This window comes from Vespa velutina, chromosome 7, assembly GCF_912470025.1.
Source record: "Vespa velutina chromosome 7, iVesVel2.1, whole genome shotgun sequence".
NCBI lineage: Eukaryota > Metazoa > Arthropoda > Insecta > Hymenoptera > Vespidae > Vespa > Vespa velutina.
Genome location: NC_062194.1, coordinates 4532217 through 4552527, shown reverse-complemented (window position 1 = coordinate 4552527; position 20311 = coordinate 4532217). Strand labels below are relative to the sequence as shown.

The following is a 20311-nucleotide window of genomic DNA, read 5'->3' as shown; positions in this document are numbered from 1 at the left end:
TATAGTATTCATATATACATACACATATACACTATGCTATATGTGTAATGAGAAATACAACGTGTACAGGCAGTTTGTTTATTTTTCATTCGCTTCTCAACGGTGTCTCGATCGGTTCGTGTTCGATCGTTGCTTGTTAAACCAGACGATTTTTCCTTCTTCATTCGACGTTTCTCTCTCTCTCTCTCTCTCTCTCTCTCTCTCATCTTCGTATAAAGTACATATTTGTAATTGTATACTTTTCGAGAAATATGTTCATTATAACGCGATTGAAGTTAGCCACTCGAAAAAGGACTACTTTCGCTAGCTGGTTATTATGGCGTTGAGAATCATGCTCGATGGTTCCACAACCGTAGACATACAGGATTTAAAGGAAAAGTCTGTGTTTACACGACGAACGGCGAACTTTTTCGAGTTGGACCAGGCTGCCTGCCTCAGGCAACACGATCCGCCTGGAAATCTCCCTCGGCACTTTGCCCGAATGGCCGTTCTTTCTTTCTTCCTTTCTTTCTTTCTTTCTTTCTTTCTTTTTCTCTTTCTTTCTCTTTTTTTTTTTATCTTCCTTACTTTTCTCTTTTTTTTCTTCACGACAAAGATTTTACATCGATAAAAATGAGAGATATTAAGTATTCTAAACCATGTTTACCAACCTTTCGTAGATCGAAGATATATTTATATATATATATATATATATATATATATATATATTGAGATGTTTTTCTTTAAAAAAAAAAAAGACAAAAAAAAACAGAAGAAAAAAAAACAAACGATTTGATAAAACATAAACGATAATCTTTGTACCATCGAAGCGACTAAAGTCTTTTTTGCTTCTATTCCAATGAGGATTTTTCTATTTTTTTTTCTCTTCTTTTTTTCTTTCTCTCTTTTTTTTTTTTTCTTTTCTTTTCTTTTCTTGATTCTACTTTATTCGATAATTAACGAATAAAATTAATATTAAGTTTATAGATCATTAAGAATAATTGTAAAAACAGATTGACTCGATTAAACAGTAGAAGATTAATCGATAATTAACGCATTGGTCAATTTTATGACGATAGAAAATTATTTTCATATGTTTCGAGATATATTACATTTTCGATTGACTGTCATTTTAAATATGAGTATGCATATTTTTAATATATTATCATAATTTTATTTTTTTTTTTTTTTCTTTGTCTCTTTTTTCTACGATATATAGATAAATGTATTTTAGTAAGAAATAATATTTTTACGACGAGCGTATAAATGATACATCCATCCATTTTCTCATTTAATTAATGCATATTTTCTCGACGAGTAAACATTGTTTTCTCCGATTTAATCGATTAAAATTGAATTTCAATTGGATTTTGAAAAATGTGCGCAAAAAGTGGTCATCGTGCGTACGCATTTACCTCCTCATTGATCGTGCTTCAACAAGTGTTTCCACATGAGATGCAAACAATTCGATAAACGTGTTATCGATGTTTCGTCGTGCTGCCCATTGAAAACTCTCTCTTTCGAAATTTTTAAAAGTTGACGAGAAAAAGTTCCCGTGATAAATCGCCAATAAAATTGTCTTCTAATTTTCTGATCTCTCTCTCTCTCTCTCTCTCTCTCTCTCTCTCTCTCTCTCTCTTTCTCTATTTTTTTTTTTTACTTGCCACTTGTAAATTTAAATAACGATTTGTTTTTTTCCCCTCAAATTCACATTGTAATTATTATTATAATGCTTGTTGTAAAACGTTGTAGAACATATTTCAGTGTACTATAAAAAAATTTATTTACTTTTCCTTTTTCGCTTTCGAAGAGATTTTACTTCGGATATAATTATTTTTTTCTTTTTTCTCCCCTCAACCTCCCCCCCCCCTCCTCTCACTCTTTCTGCACACCAACCCCCGTAGCCCTCACTCCACCAAGTTTTAACTGTCTATATACTCGTAAGATTCGTAGCTTTAGTATAATAAACTTCTTTATTTCTTTCTCTGTCTGGCCTTTGTGACTTTGGCCGAGAAGATATTTTCGTGGGCAAAATTGAGCGCGTGGCAATCGGCCAGCATCGAACGCGCGATAAAACGGCTTATATACGTCGTGACGATGATATAGGATATTTGTCCTATGCCATCGAAAATTTTAATTTATCCTAGTGCGTTCACTTTACTACCATCAAACGACGTGAAGTTCTATTGTGTCAGAGTGAGTAATCGATTTGACGAAGATCGAGTTATGACTAACTCAGCTGTGTTCCCGCTTAACGGCTGTTCTTTCTCGAAGCAGTACTTTCTCTACCTAGGGTTCTAACCGTCTACCTGAAGGGACAACTGGAAAGAATGAAAGGTTTTTCAAATACCCGTTACTTTTGGTTTTTAGATATATAGTATTGGTCATCTATGGTCATATTGAAACAATGACAATTGTAAATTTTCATAGAAAGAAAGAAAGAAAGAAAGAAAGAAAGAAAGAAAGAAAAAAAAAAGAAATAGCAATTTGTTACAACCAGTTACATAAATCAATAAAGATTATTTTGAAAATGAATGTTATTTTAAAAGTAATGTCGTAAAATGACAGATATATTTCCGAGGTTAAAGTTATATAAAATATAATTTTCATATATGAACATTAATGTTTATATATAAATATTTGATCCTTCGGATTAACAGATATGCTTTTTCGTAAGATATAGAATGTTCAAACATATCAGACGTAAAGATTTTCTTTTTAACATATAATAATTATGTGTTCCTTTTCGAAGTTTTTTTTTTATTGACAAAGAAAATTATCTTTCGACGTATCTCAGTTACATTATTGACGATAAATAAAATGTTACAAGTTCGTCCATCGGCATTTATTATATCTTTTCAAAGACAGTTAAGTCAACGCTCGTTAAATTCGCAGGGACAATTTTTGTGTTAGACTTTTACATGATAACGTTCAGGTTGTATTCGTCAAATAATGCCATTTAGCTTATGGTCGTTGTTGTTTATAATCGTTGTTACATTCAGGTAAGGAGCTTTTATTGCCCAACCGATCGTCTTGGTGAGGTTTGCGACTAGGAGGAGGACGTCTAGGACGTTCCGAAAGAGAGGGCAAAAAGGGATAGAGAAAGAGAGAGAGGGTGGGAAAGGTTAGTGGAGGAGTAGAAGAAGTTGGAGGAGGATGAGGATGAGAAGGTGGGGAAGGGGGAGGGGGAGGCGGAGGAGAAGGAAAGGAGCCGAACGCACTACAACAATGTGATTATACGCAGTGCTGCACCGGTTTTCTGCAGCAGCTGCCGGATCGTTTTGGGGGATTCGGCAGAAACGAACGAACGAACGGACGTCGGTTCCCGAGTAAAAGGGCCCGGTGTTGTTTGTGGTGGGGGTAACGACGGTCAGGGAGAGACTAAACCTAGGTGAGACGAGCTGTGTTGGGAGGAACGGAGAGGGAGGTACACGTTGGGTCCTTGCCGAGGCCTGGTGTGCACAATGAGAGAGGGACGCAGCCCGCTTCAGGCAGCTCTCAAAGAGGGAGGAAAAGAGATGAAAAGAGAGGGAGAGAAAGGGAGAAAGAGAGGACCTTCCGTTTCTGCAGGCTCCATCGCTGAAACTCGAAAGGCGAGAGAGAACCTTACGAAAAATACCCTATACTCGGTCTACCTGAGCAAGGCATAGGCCTTAAGCTGTGCTACCTCCCTTTTTCAGGCTCTTCCAACCTTGAATGGAGGTCAGGGTTCCCTCCTCCTTGCCCTTTTCTTCTCCTTCCTCGACGAGACTTCTCTAGCTAGTTCTCTCTCTTTCTGTGTTTCTCTCTTTCTCTCTTTCTCTCTTTCTCTCTTTCTGTCTTTCTCTCACTCTCTCTTTCTTTCTCTTTCTCCTTCTCCTTCTCTCGCGGCTTCCGTGCAAAGGGGGATTTTTATCTGTTCGCTTTGTACATGCTGAAGTCATCGATTCGTCGAGAGAAAGAGAGAGAGAGAGAGAGAGAGAGAGAGAGAGAGAGAGAGAGAGAGAGAGAGAGAGAGAGAGAGAGAGAGAGAGAGAGAGGGAAAGAGAAAAAGAGAAAGAAATGGCTCGTGACGAAGGGAAAACCGTTTTCGTTCCTTTTCGATCGTTTCTGCACGACAATAACAGGATGCGTTGAATAGTTTAGAACTGGGAGATTTTTAAAGATTATACAAAGTAAATATTTAAAAAAAAAATCAACGGGATTTAAGGAATTAAGATTAGGCGATATTTAATGTCGAGTTAATGATTAATTTTGAACGATTAGAAAATATTATTATATTCTCTGGGAAAGAAATCATATGACATAAAATCAGTTAACATTTAAGGATAATTTTATCCAATTGGAACATGTTTTCACATTATTACTATTTTATATTTCCAGAAAGGGCAACCTTGCGTTAGTTTGACCTAGATGCTGTTAAACCAACGGCACGCCTGATTTCTTTTCATCCCTAAAGTACCAAATAAATTGTCAAGATTGATCAAGTGGTTTTGTCGTCCGGCGGTGACATCGCCAAAATTTGGAGGATGTTGATGCCCGGTGCCGCCGGTCTCAGTGCCGTGGGCGCTGTGGGAGCACCAGGCCCGGACGAGCTTGTTTCCGGGCTGGGTGCTCTTGCGGGTGCCACACCTCAGCAAAAAGATACCACCTGGACTAAGTTATTCGTTGGCGGTCTACCTTATCATACGACCGATAAAAGTCTCAGGGAACATTTCAGTGTTTATGGGGATATCGAGGAAGCCGTTGTCATCACCGACAGACAGACTGGAAAAAGCAGGGGCTACGGTTTCGTGAGTAATCATTTGTATCATTTGTTTGTATCATTGTATCGTATATCTTAACCATATTTGGATGCATAAACAGATTGGACTGATAATTATTATCAAAAGGAAAAAAGAAATTGTTCTTAACAAAACGTTTAATTAACCAGATTTATTACAATAACAATTAATGAGGATGTTTTTAGTATTGAAAAAATTTATTCGTACGAGTTTAATTTCACTATAGACTTTACTGTAGGCCGTTATCATCGAACATGAAGCTTATTATAATAGAATGAATTACTAATATCTAGTCGAATGAAAGTACACACGAAGAAATACGTATGTACATACTTTTAATCTCATCGGAGCTTATGCTCGTATGATTTACGACTTGAATCGAGTTTGTTTCTCCGTGAAGGAAATCCGGTCCCTATCGATAAACTCGTAAATCATAGTGAACTAGTTTTGCATGGTCTTGTCCGAAATGGACTAACTTTCACACGGTGTTCTCTTGCCGATAAAGTTTTTTTTAGCGAATGTCACGAATGTATAAACGGGATAAAACTCGGACGAAGAACCTGTTCTTCGTCTTATCATTAGTCTACTTTAGATAACATGGAAATTCGAGCATCGACCTTACGTCATTCTTGTTGATTAACGAAAGTATTTTTGTTCACGTCATTTATTTATTCCTTACAATACGACGATCACGTACAAGGTATCAAGACGTATTGGATCAATCGATTTTGCTCATAGGTTATCATGGGAGACAGAGCGGCTGCTGAGAGAGCCTGCAAGGATCCTAATCCCATCATCGATGGTCGCAAGGCCAACGTTAACTTGGCAATACTCGGAGCCAAGCCAAGGGGTAACTTGCAAACGAGTAAGTTCATTTCTATATACGTTTTTCAAAGTCTTCTTTCATTATTATTTTATATTATCTTTAGAATAGTGACGCGGATAGAAAATATTTTATAAAATTGTTTGAATAACTGAAGTAAGAATGGTATAAATGTATTATAAATTGAAAGTCTTTTTTTTTTTTTTTTTTTTATTACGTTTTATCATTGAAATGATAAGACGTTGAAGATCTTTTCATTCTACGAAAAGTTTTGCGATATAGCAATTTTGTTTTATAGATTAAATAAGTTGCTGATACTGTTCTAGTGTTTAACATTCTTTCTTTCTTTCTTTCTTCCTCTTTTTTTTTCTTTTTTTTTTTTTTTCGAATAGCGTAAAGATATCTCATTTGATACAATCTCCAGAGAATCTTTGCGATATGTCGGTCCGATGTTTAACCTCGCAAACATTCGATCTATTTTTAAGTGAATAATGAACATTTCGATGCGTTCGAGAAATCGTAAAAAAAATTGAAACGTGAAAGCACGGATGAGTCATACAGCGTTTGCCTTAGGATATTATAGTACTACAGTGCTTGGTTATTCCAAGATCTACAGTTTTACTTATTTCCAGTCTGTTCAGTACCGAAAGCACATAGACGATCATTTTACGATTCTGACACTAACACTTAGAAAAGTGAGTGTTCTCTGTAAATCATATTTACCGTACTAAACGTCCAATGATACGTGGTTCGACTCAGTGAGTTTTGTCTTACTGGAAGAACATGGTACGCATTTTGACCTTTGAAGTAGAAAAGACAGATTACATATAAAGATTGGCCATAGTTTTTGTTTTTTCTCATATGATAAAGATATAGATATTGAAAAAAAAAAAAAAAAAAAAAAAAATAAAGAAAAAAAATTCCTTTTTAATATCATATTATGTTTAATTATTCGATCCAAGAGGCAACATTGATAGACGAATCTGAATATTCAGGATTATTTTTATGCTATCAATATATATATATACATATATATATATATGTATTAACGAATTTTGCAAAACTCAAAATAATTATGGTTGGTCACAATGTTGTAATCAAAAACTCTACTCTGTATTCTGTATGTTAGAGATCTCGATCGTAGCTAACTTATCGCATGGTTCACGCGTTTGTTTCTTCAGCTAGATGTTGATAAAGATAGAAGGTAGAGTGGAGTCGCGTTACGTAACCCAGTTTGATCTTTGATCTCAAAAGAGAGAAAGAGAGGGACGATAGCGGAGCACAGAAAGGGCGAGAAACATTTTTGAAAGCCCAAATGAAGTGGTAGTCGCGTTCTCAGCATCATTCTCGCTTGCTTTCTCTCTCTCTCCCCCTTCTCTCTCTCTCTCTCTTTCTCTTTGTCCCTCTGTCTCTCTTTTTCTTAAATGGCTTTAGGCCAACATAGCTTTGGAGTCTGTGTCTAAAATTGCCCTAACGGAGCCACCGACTTTACATTTGTCTTTTCTTTTCTTTTTTTTTCTTTCCTCTCCTTTAGCCACGTTCTTTGTTTCAACCAAGTTGCCACTTTTTTCATTTTTATTTTTTATTTTTACTTCTTCTTTTTATTTTATTTAGACGGATTTAGAAAGTACCAACCATTTCTTTGTGTTCTATTTGCACGTAAAAATCATCGAAATATAAACGTAATAGTTCAGGGTCGACGATTAGAAAACGCAAATAGAAATTAATCGTATATCATTTATGATTTCAGCATTCCCATTTGCTGCTGGCATTCGAGCTGGATATCCTGCGGTTCTTCCAGGTCAATATGGGTAAGTCTATGTTGATGTGATTTTTTTCGAAGTATATTTAAGAACGTAAGTGTTGTAACTTATCGCAGAATATAGACGAAGGAAGTAGCGTAAGAAGCATCGAATCTCAGTCGTAAACATTTTCAAGAACTTTTTCTTTTCTTTGGGGGATTAGATAAACGTTTAAAAAAAAAAAAAAAAAAAAAAAAAGAAAAAAGAAAAAAAAAAGAGAAGCCTATTTTGTTTTCCTTTCCTTTTTTTTTTATTTTTTTTTATTTTTTTTGTTGTCTTTCTAAGTAAAAATCCGATCGATAAGACGGATATTTTTTCTCTCCTTCAGAAAAATCGTTTTATAATATTTTTCTTTTTTATTTACCGGCAACGCGTAATTACGTCATTAACGTGTCTAGATAATATAATATAAAATACATAGGCATATAAATAAGTGTTCGTTTAATCGCATACGGTTCGTGAGTGAGATCGTAGATTTTTTTTGTTGAAGACAGTCTTATATATAACGTTTCAGCATCCTGACGCGTGAGCGTAAGGCAGCAAGCAGAGAGTCCTCTTTTCGAGATCCTTGAGAGGGCCGTCGGCCGTTCTAAGGAGCAAAAGTAAAAGAGAACAATAATGAAAGAAAATGATGAAACGAACGTTTGTAAAAGAGAGACTATGTATAACGAACGAAAGAGGCGAGAAAAAGTGAAAAAGAAGTCCATCTACTAAAAGAGAAAAAGAGAGAGAGAGAGAGAGAGAGAGAGAAACATACGCATATATGAGAAAAGAGGGAGAAATATTCGCGAAAACTGTGAAAGAAGGGGTGAGAAAGGGGGAAAGAAAGAGGGAGAGAGAGAGAGAGAGAGAGAGAGAGAGAGAGAGAGAGAGAGAGAGAGAGAGAGAGAGAGAGAGAGAGAAAGAGAGATAGAAAGAGAGAGAGAAAGAAAGAGGGGAATTGAGAGATAGATAGAAAGGGAGAGAGAAAGAGAGAGAGAAAGAGAAAGGGGATATAATATACGGCACACGCACACGTATACGAAGCCACACGAGTACCTACGAATTTCTTTCGATGAAGTATACACGCTACTTGCAAGGGAGATCTCTTCGGAGGGTTCGGTCTCTTCCTCTTCTTCATCTACCGTATCTCTTTTTTTTTTTTTTTTGAGTTGTGTTTTTTTTTCTTACTTTCCTTGTTTCTACTTTCTTAGTGAAGTTTACGTTGAAGTGATGAATAATTGAGATTGCGGTTGCTGAGCGAGTTGCGATTGTTTGTTTACTGGTTTTGACTCTTTCTTTTATCTTTATTTTTTTTTTTTGTTTTTTTTTTAAATCTTTTTTTTTTTTTTTTTTGTTTTTTTTTATCTTAAACTTCACTCTTCTCTCTCACCCACACATACATACATGTATACATACATACATACATACATACATACATACATACATACATACATACATACATACATACATACATACATACATACATACATAGACACGTACACTCATACACACACACATACATATACCTCTTGTTTCTTAATCAAGCATAATTACAATAACGACATGGTAACGACGATGATAATGAATTTTAATGTGTAACGATACAGCAATAATGCCTGTATGCCTCGAATTCGTTTCCCTCCTTCTGTTAATGCGTTAGAAAAAAAAAAAAAAAAAAAAAAAAAAAAAAAAAAAAAAAAAAAAGAAAAAGAATAGGAAAAAGTCGAATACTATTTTCTTTGATAACTTTAACATATCGCGAATATGAGGGCTACTGGTGTAAGAATGAAAACGCACGCGATGATTTCTTTTATAATTAATCAATAATAACTGTGATCCGATCGATCGATCGATCTTATTAATAACGTGATTATTTGCAATTAGTCGAGCATCAAAACGATCATTATTTTTTGTGCTTTTCGTAATGAATTTTGTATTCGTCTATTTCGTAATTGAAAAATATTCACGTAATTATTTCTCTCTTGTTTATTATTTTTCCTTACCTTTTTTCTTTTTCTTTTCTTTTCTTTTTTTTTTTTTGTACGCGTTACCTCCTGCAGCGAGATTTCGTTTTTCTTTTGTTTTTTTTTTGTTTTTTGTTTTTCAATTTTAATGACTTAAAAAGAGTGTCTCCTCGATATTCTCTAAATCAATATGTCCGTATAATATTTCATTTTATCAAACATTAGATATTAGATATTAGATACTAAAATTACTTTAGTGTCTGATCATAATTATTAGATAAATGTTAACGTACGGATTTTAGAAAAAATATTTAACGAACAATATGCAATAGAAAAATTGATATCGGGATCGGGAATAAAATTATAATAAGTTAACAGTTAACGTTTCGAAGTATTCCTGTAGGATCGAATCGAGATTTTCGTTCACGTCTCGGGAGCCATTTAACTCAACACAAATATTTATTCTTTCGCGCCGGACGAAAACGAGCGCGTGCGCGTGCTCTTTCTTCCTTTTGTCCGGCTAAAAGCGAAAATAGATTTTATCAGCGACGTCGACGAGGACTCCTCCTCAGAAAGAGAGAGAGAGAGTGAGAGAGAGAGAGAGAGAGAGAGAGAGAGAGAGAGAGAGAGAATGAAGAAGAGGTGAAGAGAGAAAGAGAGAGAGAGAGAGACAGACAGAGACAGAGAGAGAGAGAGAGAGAGAGAGAGAGAGAGAGAGAGAGAGAGAGAGAGAGACAGACAGACGGACAGACAGACAGAGACAGAGATAGAGTTAGAGAGAGAGAGAGAGAGAGAGAGAGAAAGACAGACAGACAGACAGACAAAGACAGAGATAGAGTTAGAGTTAGAAAGAGAACGCGAAACGACATGCCGTGTATTCGTTGATCGTGAAAAATCGACCTGGCTTGGCCCAGGACACAAAGCTTGGCGCGGTGTTAATTCTTTATTACGTTTCTATCGATTTTATCGCAGTTCAACCTTATTTGCCACGACCAGATTCCTTCGTGTTATTTTCTGAACGAAACTTAGATCTAATCGAATGTGTATAACGAAAAAAAAAAAAAAGGAATATCTTTCAAATTTACGATTGCGTTTGAATTTCGTTATAACGTTTGAAATAATTTTATTAAATGTAATTCAAAAAATTCTTTTTAACTATTGGAAAATCGAATTACTGTTTTTTTCTTTTTTTTTTTTTCTTCTTCTTTTTTTTTTCGAAAAGAAAATTTCCAATGAATTAAATTTTACGTACGTATTTGCCTTTCGATCAGAGATCGACAATTTGTTTATTGTTATTGTATTTAAATCACTTATAATTATTCTATAACGTAAAATGTGATTAATTAAAGTCGTTTGTAATTCAAACTTTACTTTTTTTTTTTTTTTTTTCTTTTTCTTCATAAATAATTACAACTAATATATTTTTTCGAGTCATTCAGATAGGATTAATCGCTTAAAAAAAAAAAGCTTTAATCAAACCGAAAGATCATTTCTGAGAATGATTTAATTCGTTTAATAGATATCGCGAGAGTTATTCATGGTAAGTCGGTATTTTGTATTGGCACGTGTCGTAAGTTTCGCGGAAAACCGGAAGTCTCGTTTTGGAGCATGGAGAAATAAATAGGGGAAAAAAAAAAAAATAAAAAAAAAAAAAAAGAAAATAAAAAAAAAAAAAAACACAGAGATAGATAGAGAATCGGAGATTAGAGTAAAGGAGGGAGAGAGAAAGAGAGAAAGAGTCTAGTCGAGTGTACAGGCTCCGCTAACCACTGTAATATTAATAATAACCTTGTGTGTGTGGTGAAAGCTTACACTACACTTGGTGTCGCTATTGGTGTTGTATTTTTTTTGGTGTTGTACTTGATGGTTTTTTTTCTTTTTCTTTTCCTTTTATTTTCTTCTTTTTTTTTTTTTCTTCTCCTTCTTCTTTTTCTTTCCTTTGTTTTTCTTTTTCTTTTTCCTTTTATTTCTTTGAAGAATTTAATTGTAACGACATGAACGGGGGGAAAAAAGAAAAAAAGAACAAGAAAAGAAAATTCAAGACTTCTCCTTTCGAAAACGAGTTCAAGAAAAGACTCGCACGTCCGTGAAAGAGAGAAGAATGATGAGCGGAGAATCGTGAATACGCGCTTTCGACCCCATGGACGACGAGAATTCGTTCTTTTTTGCCCTGTTCCTCGATTCAGGCCCCATGCAAAGCTTTGCATCTTTCGAGAGATTCGTCGTCTCATCGTACGAGATAGAGAACATTTCAAAAGCATTTTCTGTGACTCCCTTACGTCGGCTAATTTATTAATATGTCACGAGAATCAGAGAGTGAGAGAGAGAGAGAGAGAGAGAGAAAGATAGAGATAGAGATAGAGATAGAGAGATAGAAAGATAAAGAGATAGAGAGACATTCGAGTGAAGGAAATTTGGCGCGAGTTTTGAATCTCGTACTACTCTGGCATTTGGCATAGAACGCGCGAGCACATTTGGCACGCCGACGAAAAGTTTTAAATATTGTTGCGTTGGGATTTATTTTCGATGGGGACGCAACATGGTGGGAGTTATAAATTAATGGTTAGCCAATGAGAATAATCGTATAACATAGTAGTAGATACGTGAATGTATGTATTGTACATACGTAAGTTTTGATGCCTCTCAGTGAAGGCGTAATTGGCAAGGATATTGCTTACGTCACATTCTTCTTCTTCTACGCTCTAACACCACGTGGCAGAGAACGCGTGTCCTCGAATTAGCGTAACGTAGGTGGGATAAGTGAAATTTAACACCGTTCGATCCGCCGACGCGTCCGCGATGCATCCAACACGGAAGCATTTTAACTTTCTCCCTCTCGTTCGATCCAAATTCGTGAAAATATATTTCATCCGAGCTATTAGAAATATTAAGAGATCTTTCAAAGCTGCTTCCTCTTTTTTCTTTCTTCTTTTCTTTTATTTTTTATTTTTTTTTTTTTTTTTTTTTATATATGACCGTGATAACGATTCTCGTTGAATTGTATTTTTTTTTTATATGAATACTTATTAACACGTTATATTAATGCATATATATTAGTAATGAAATTAATAATATATTGATTTTATTCGAATTACGTTGTCATTAATTTCATGATCATTCACATTTATGATCATTAATTTAATTATATAACAGACATTTGTTTATTCATAAGAAGAAGAAGAAGAAGAAAAAAAAAAAAGAAAGCATTGAAACAATAATTTAGCAGTATAATATATTTGTTATCGATATGATCGGCGAACTTGACACAATTGAAAGTTAAATTAAACTTGATAGATAAGAAAGCATACGTAATAAAAAACAGATCCCCAAATTTTCTAATTCGCCGATAAATTTGATTATTGACATGAACGAATAGTGATAGATTTTTATCGATGTATAGATCATTGACGAACAACGAAGATAAGAGAAGACGATGTTGTCGTTCGTTGACGACGACGACGACGACGACGACAACGACGACGACGACGACGACGTCTCGCGTCTCGGTGTCGGCCATCTTTGTGGCTCCTGGCGTCGGTCCAGTCTTTATTTAGATCCACCTGTCCCCTGTGTCAACTTCTCGGCGCGAGCCGTCGCGTCGTCTCGAGAAAGAAAGAAAGAAATAAAGCAAGAAAGAAAGAAAGAAAGAAAGAAAGAAAGAGAAGTTGCTCTCCCTCGTGAAGAGGATTTAAGAGTCTTTAAGGCCGTTTCCGCGCTATCGCGACGTCTATTCTCGAAGATCCCTTTTCTAGTTCGCCGTCTTTTCTCCCTCGTTAACGGGATACCAAAGCGACGAGAGAACCTACTTACGCGTTCCTCCACTTTCCTCGAGTAACGATTAGGACATCTGCCAAATTGCATTTTGACGATTGCGTCTGCGTAGACAACCGATCCTTTCTTCTGTCATTTCTTGTTTTTTTTTTTTTTTTTCTTTTTTTTTTTCTATATTTCTTTCTTTTTCCTTTTTTTTCCCTTTTTTTCTCTTTTTTTTTCTTTTTCTTTTTTTTGATACATTTATAATACATTTTGATTATGTGTTTTTGGGTACATGGATTATTTTCTTTTCACGTTTATGATTTATGAATATTTTTTAATGTATATTATATCAGGTATATGGTTATATGATTATATGATTATTTGTTTTTTTTCTCTTTTTTTTTTTTACAATATATTCTGATTATCTTATATCAATGTCAGGCTGCGTCAATAGACGATTGAATTGTTTTCAGGTAATTTATTCAATTTCAAATTTAGAAAAATTTGTTTACAAGATTCAAAGATATTTCACTATTTCAATATATTCTACGAACGATTTAGCACGAATGAGAAATTTTGGAAACGAGAACTGTACTTCAGTAGAAACTTCTCACTACTCTTTTTTCCTTCTCATATTTCGCGTCATAATCCAGAACGTCGTCTAAAAGGATCGCACTTCTATTTCCATTATCGCGACTCTCTTCTTCTCCACCTGTCGTCGTCGCTCTTCTGACGCAAATTCTTCGTCGCCATCGAACTATCGTGTCTCTTCGACGATGATCAAAGCTTATTAATTTTGTCGTTTATGTCACGAAACTTTCTTTGATATATATATATATATATATATATATATATATATATATATATCGTACTGTCATTTATACATGATATTAGTATATTGTGATAGTTATTGAACGAGGAATGAAAAATATATAAAAATTTTATATAGAAACTATATTAGAAGCTTATATATATGTATGAGATAGTGTTATTAATATGATAGAAGTGACTATGATATAGTGATAATGAAAAATTTCTTAAATATTTATTTTCTTTGAATTTAATCGGATTTTTCTTTTTCTTTTTCTTTTCTTTTTCACTTTTCGTCGAAACACCGAAAGATCTAACGAATATTTTTTATAGGATTAAAACGAATTTCTATTTTCAATATGCGTACGTCCGTCGTCATTATGCACCGCCATCGTCGTTGTTCTTTCAACGAATGCAGTCTGTTCTCATGCAACACATATTTCATCCTCAAGGTTCCCTCCCTTCTTTCTCTCGGTATCTCGCTTATTTCATCGCACTATATATTTTTATAGTATCCTCGAGTTCATTTATCGTAATAATATATCGTTAAAAAAGTTTCTACAAAATGTGTATATATATATATATATATATATATATATATATATCTTTAAACGTAGCTGAATATGAACAATTGATATTAATAAATTCATTTTGTTTAGTTCGTTGTTATTTACGAATTTACGATATTTCTTCGATCATCCCACTTTCATTTTGTGTTTTATTATAGCATGGAATGTTTCCAAAATGTATTTTATATTTAAAGGACCACACGCTTCGAATATTGTTATTGTTTTCTTGTTTATTCCATTTCAATTTCGTACGACGGCCAAATTTAATATTTTCAATATCTTTCTGTCTTTGTGTCCTACGTGTTAATGTTCCGTGATTTAAAAATAAAATGTTTATAATAAAAAAGAAAAAAAAAGAAAAAAAGAAAAACCAAATTTCAAGCATACAAAAATTATTACGCTTGAATTTCTTGTAAAAACAAATGATTGTTAAACATTCAAGTTCTTTTTCATTGTTTAAAATCAAACTTTGTTGGGCAAATGTTTCCGGGAAAAAAAGGGGGGAGAAAAAAAAAAGGGAAAAAGAAAAGAAGAAAAATTATCAATGTTCGCGCAGAAAAGCAATTAAGTCATGACGAGGAACCACCCCTCACGATTCACTATTGGTCTGGCCCGCTTTCCGTGGATTGGCGGATGATCCCATTGGATTATCCAGGGCGCCGGCGCCGCAGTATAACGTTTTGGCCTATCCTCTCTCCCTGCGCATCGAAAGCTAGCAAGACACGACCCGGATACCTCGCGAACACCTTCCTCGAGTTCACACATGCGCGTCTAACGACGTTTACACACTTACGATGAATACCGAAGTTACAGTAATTCATTCGCCAAGGGCAAATTATTATCAGGAACGAGCGATTATTGATAATTGTTCAACTTGCGTAACAATTACTTTATATATTTTTTCTTTTTTATTTTTTTTATCATAATTCATTCGATCGTTTTATTTTCTAATATTGTCTTATTCATTATTTGATCTCGATTAATACTTTTTATACTGGCCAGTAGGATTCCGTCGATTAGATCGTCATGAAAGATTCCATATAAAAAAAAAATTTCTTTTAAAACAGAATGACGTTTGAAGGTTGATCATTATATAATGGTAATCCATATCATTCAAGAATCGTATTATCCTTTGACCGACTTAGACTATATCACTACATTCGTAATTCGTAATATTATAAGAAACGCATCATTTCCTTTCACAATATGTAATATACAAGCTGTTAACATACGTCAGAGCAGGTGTACGATGACAATAATTTCTAATCACAATAACGTTCTGCTGCGGTTCACACCTGCACCCTCTTAACGAGCTTGTAACGTATGCATACATATATTCATGCAAATACACATAGTCACACACACACACACACACACACACACACACACACACACATGTAAATATGTAGGTATATGAACGTACGTACGCTGATTCGAAAGGCCACGTTTCTTCCCACAAATTTACCCCTACCAATCTTCACTTTTTTTTTTCTTCCGACTCTCCTACCAACCCCCTCCCATTCTTTTCCATATCATGTCTTTTACTGTATCGAAATACAGGAGCCACCTTGCGTTCTTTTCTAGTTTCGTGCGTGCGTGCGTGCGTGCGTGAGTCGTCGGCGAACAAGTCGAGAGATCCTAATCGCGACGTACGGCCACTTTACGTCGGAAATCGAGGGTGGTCACTTAGATCCGTCACGAAAGGACGATTCCAACGGGGGACTATCTTCGTGACTTACCAATGATTTCTTTTTCCTTCTTCTACTCCTCCTCCTCCTCTTCCTCTTCACCTCACCTCACCTCGTCGATTATTCTAGGCTTACCACATGGCACGCGTTTGAATTCTAAGTTGTCTTTTAATGATCTCTTCCTTTGAACGCCTAATCGTCTCAGACTTCAATCGTGAACAGGCTAAATAAATAAAAATGAAGAAACTTTTTTCATATCATTGAATTCGAACTATTCTATATATAGACGTCAATTTTGTCGATTGATATATAAAAATAATACGTTTTTTTTCTTTTTTCTTTTTTTTTTTTTTTTTTTTTGAATCGAACATTCAATAATATTAATGACCATTGGAAAATCTATTGTCATTGGTTTCATCGGGAAATCAAATTAAATCGTTTGTTTTCATTGCATAGAAATGATATTTTAAAAAGATCAACTTAACGTAATGAATGACGTATGATAATCATTTATACAAATGCAAATTATTATAATAGTAGAATTTATTTGTTTATCGCATATTTGTTTATCGCATAAAGTAAAAATGTCAGAAAAAATTACTACGGCGTTTAGACTTGTGACAACTATTAAATTATCTTAATCGTTTACTTTCTTTTTTCTTTTTCTTTTTTTTTTTTACTTTTTATCTCTCTTTTTTTTTGTTTTATTATTTTTTCGATAGAAATACAAGAAACAAAGACATGCAATGATGGTTTTTTTTCCTTTTCTTTTTTACTATTTAAATAAGATTAGAAGGGATAACGGATGAAAAGATGAAAAGAATGCTCGACTCATTTATTATTATTTTTATTATTTTTATTATTTTTATTATTATTATTATTATTATTATTATTATTATTTGTTAATGTATGTATGTACAAGCTAAGTAATGTGACTAAATTACCATTAAATTGATGAAGCCCGAAGACATATTATGCACACTTATCTCCACGAGGAATGGCATAATGCGTCCGACCCCCCCACATCAATATATACACACGGACACACACAAATTGCAAGAGGGTTACATCGATCGTATAAAAGCTTTCCGTATAATGTTCGTTCAGTCGCGATGCGCCACCACGCAATTTTACATCGTGGCGAATTACGGGACGTATTAAAATGACAGTACATGCATTTCGCGCGAACTTACCAAGGACGACGATGTGGTCGTGGTCAATCGATCGATGAGAATATCTCATCTTGAGACTGTATATTTTCCTATCGTTTCAATCGACTTTCCCGGTATTTCAATTAAAAAAAAAAGTAAAAAAGAAATATAGGTAATTTAGTTAATTTCAAAAAAAAAAAAAAAAAAAAAAAAAAAATATAAGGAAAATATGATAAAATTTATGTCGGTCAATTAAAATTATAAATTGATATATATATATATATATATATATATATATGTGTGTGTGTGTGTATAATTAAATTACTTGATAAATATATTAATTAAATTAATCGAATGGGATCTACTGATAATTTTGTTCTTCTCGCTATTTATTAATTTGTAAGATCATCTCGAACATTTTCCTAATGCTAATCGTTATCTCAAGATTAGCCAGTTAGTACAATTTAACGAATTAGAGCATGAAACCAGTAGTTCCATTTAGTAAGACTCATGTAAAATCAAACTGTTCGTAGAAGAAAAAAATAATAATGTTCGTACATTCTCCAAATTTTAATGGCAATTTGTTATATCTACTTATGTCTGGTTATACCTTGCAAGGGTGTAACAGGATTGAGATTGAAAATCGTCGGAAGGACGACAGTGACGGAAAGAAAAAAAAGGATGAGGGGAGGAAGTGGGAGAGAAAGAGTATATATATATATATATATATATATATATATATATATATATATATATATATATATATAGGGACACATGGAATAGGAAAAGTAGGGTTGAGCACACGCGAGCCATCCATAATGCACGGGCCTCGCTTGAGATGCGGACGACAGATAAGTTCGATCGAAAAGAAGGTGCAAAAAAAAAAAACAAAAAAAAGAAAAGAAAAAAAAAAGAAAAAAAAAAAGATAAAAAAAAGGAAAAAAAAATTAAAATAAAAAAAATAAAAAAAAAAAAAGAAGAAATAATAATAACAATAATAATGATATGAAAAAGCTTATTTTTATTATTAAAAAGGACGAGGATAAAAAATGAAAGATGGAATCATAGTTTCAAGTATATTTTATTGAGATCTCTATTACGAATATTTTAATCTTCAATCATACGAAGGACAATTTTCATGAATCGATAGACAGTCTAATCGATATGCTAATCGTACTGTCGATAGTGATTTTATTATTTAAAGCGAATATTTTCTGTTAGTATTCCGTTTCATGAATGTTAGGAAAGGAAATATTTCAATTGCGATTAGAATGACAATAATGATTTTCATTCCTTTTCTTATCATTGGTGATTATGATTTTTCTTGCATTTTCTTTTTCCTATTTTTTTTTTCTTTTTTTCTTCATTTCATACTATTGCAATTTTTTTTCATTTTCATAACGCAAGTTCTATACGTATATATATATATATATATATATATATATATATATATATATATATATATATATATATTATAAAAAAATATTATATTTTATTTCATTCATTTATTCGACGATAGATGAAAAAGGTTTTTATGTAATTCAAAAACGGCACTTACAATTAGTAGGGCAATTTCTATTTATAATTCAAGAATGCAATTCTAGAGCAACGTAATGAGCGACTCTGTGGATGATTACCTCGAGAGATATCTTGCCTTCGTAGTTACTTTAATAGATCGGTATTTGCTATAAAAGGGGTTATAAATCAGTCTAAAAATGATGGATCTACAAATCGTCGTAGCATGATCTGCCGGATATTCGTTCGTCTCGAAGTATCGTGATAGAAATAAAAGAGAGAGGGAGAAACAGAGAGAAAGGGAGGGAGGGAGAGAGAAAGAAAGAAAGAGAGAGAGAGAGAGAGAGAGAGAGAGAGAGAGAGAGAGAGAGAGAGAGAAGACGGAGCATTTGGTAGTGAGCTGGTAACGCGCCAAGCGTGATATTTTTGCGACGATCGTCGATCGACTTCCGTGCGCTAAATTATTTTCAAACTCTCGATAGTTCATAAATCTTTTTTTCTATTGTTTGACAAAATAAAGGATACCATATGCGGTCTCGTGTTTTAGATTTTGCAAATAAAGTATACAAATTTGAATGAAATATTGGAGTTTCTCTCTCTCTCTCTCTCTCTCTCTCTCTCTCTCTCTCCCTCTCTTTTCTTTCTTACGATTCTTTTTTTTTCCCTATCTTTGTAATATACATTAGAAGTACTGATAGAGATTTACATATATTTCAGTTTTTATGATTATTAAAAAAAATTGCAAATTTACTTTGACATCGATATCATATCACGATAATAACAATGGGATCGAAAATGATAAGAATTTTTACGGGGGTATTGATTTTTGAATCTCTTCAGATTAGTTGAATTCAATCTGTAAGAAAGTTATATTATGATGTTTGTGAGTGGAATTGTACGAACACATTTAGAACGTTCATTGTGTCAGTTTGTATATAAACTCTTGAAAAGTAAGAAACTTGAGGGCGATTAAACGATTGGGGAGGGGAATAACGCGACAAAGAAAAGACAGTTTGGCATTTCTCCGATGTCGCGATGGCCCCGGTAATCCGCTCGCCAACGGCCCCGGAACTAACGGAGAAAACGGAGGAACGGACCGGTTCGATGCCGCAGGACGACATATTGATTTTCTTCCTAGACTGGACACTAGCCATTATCGATCCGTTAAAAAGTTCAGGGCTGTCTCCGGGAAAAAGAACGAGGAACTATCCTCATTTCTCTCAATTTCCGAATGTATGTATGTATATATCGTAGACATAGATTTCTCAAAAGGCAATCAACTTTTACGGATCTTCGATTATTTTATTAAAGATTGAAAAAGTGTTTAGTAAGAAGAACGAATGTGATATAGTTTTAATGATCTCTAATGACTAATAAAAGGTTGAATTGTGAAGAGGGAAAGAGAAAAAAAAAAAAAGGAAAAAGAAAAAGAAACTTACGAGAACAACGAGAAATTTTTATTTTTTTTTAATTTTTTTGTTTTAACATTTTATATTTTTTTTCTCTATA

At 33.8% G+C, this 20311-nt stretch overlaps 1 protein-coding gene across 3 annotated transcripts in view; it reads left to right on the top strand.

Annotated features, from left to right (window-relative positions):
* The window catches only part of LOC124950797 (RNA-binding protein 24-B-like), a 36422-nt gene that overhangs the window by 11609 nt on the left and 4502 nt on the right, over positions 1-20311 (top strand). For 2 of the 3 annotated variants that reach the window (XM_047498108.1, XM_047498106.1), the window contains exons 2-4: positions 4342-4751; positions 5481-5607; positions 7316-7376. In XM_047498108.1, the coding sequence (XP_047354064.1) occupies positions 4488-4751; positions 5481-5607; positions 7316-7376 (452 nt within the window). In that variant the 5' untranslated portion in view covers positions 4342-4487. Of the gene's footprint in view, positions 1-2131; positions 2317-4341; positions 4752-5480; positions 5608-7315; positions 7377-20311 lie in introns of those variants that run through there. The other variant, XM_047498109.1, reaches the window with a different exon arrangement.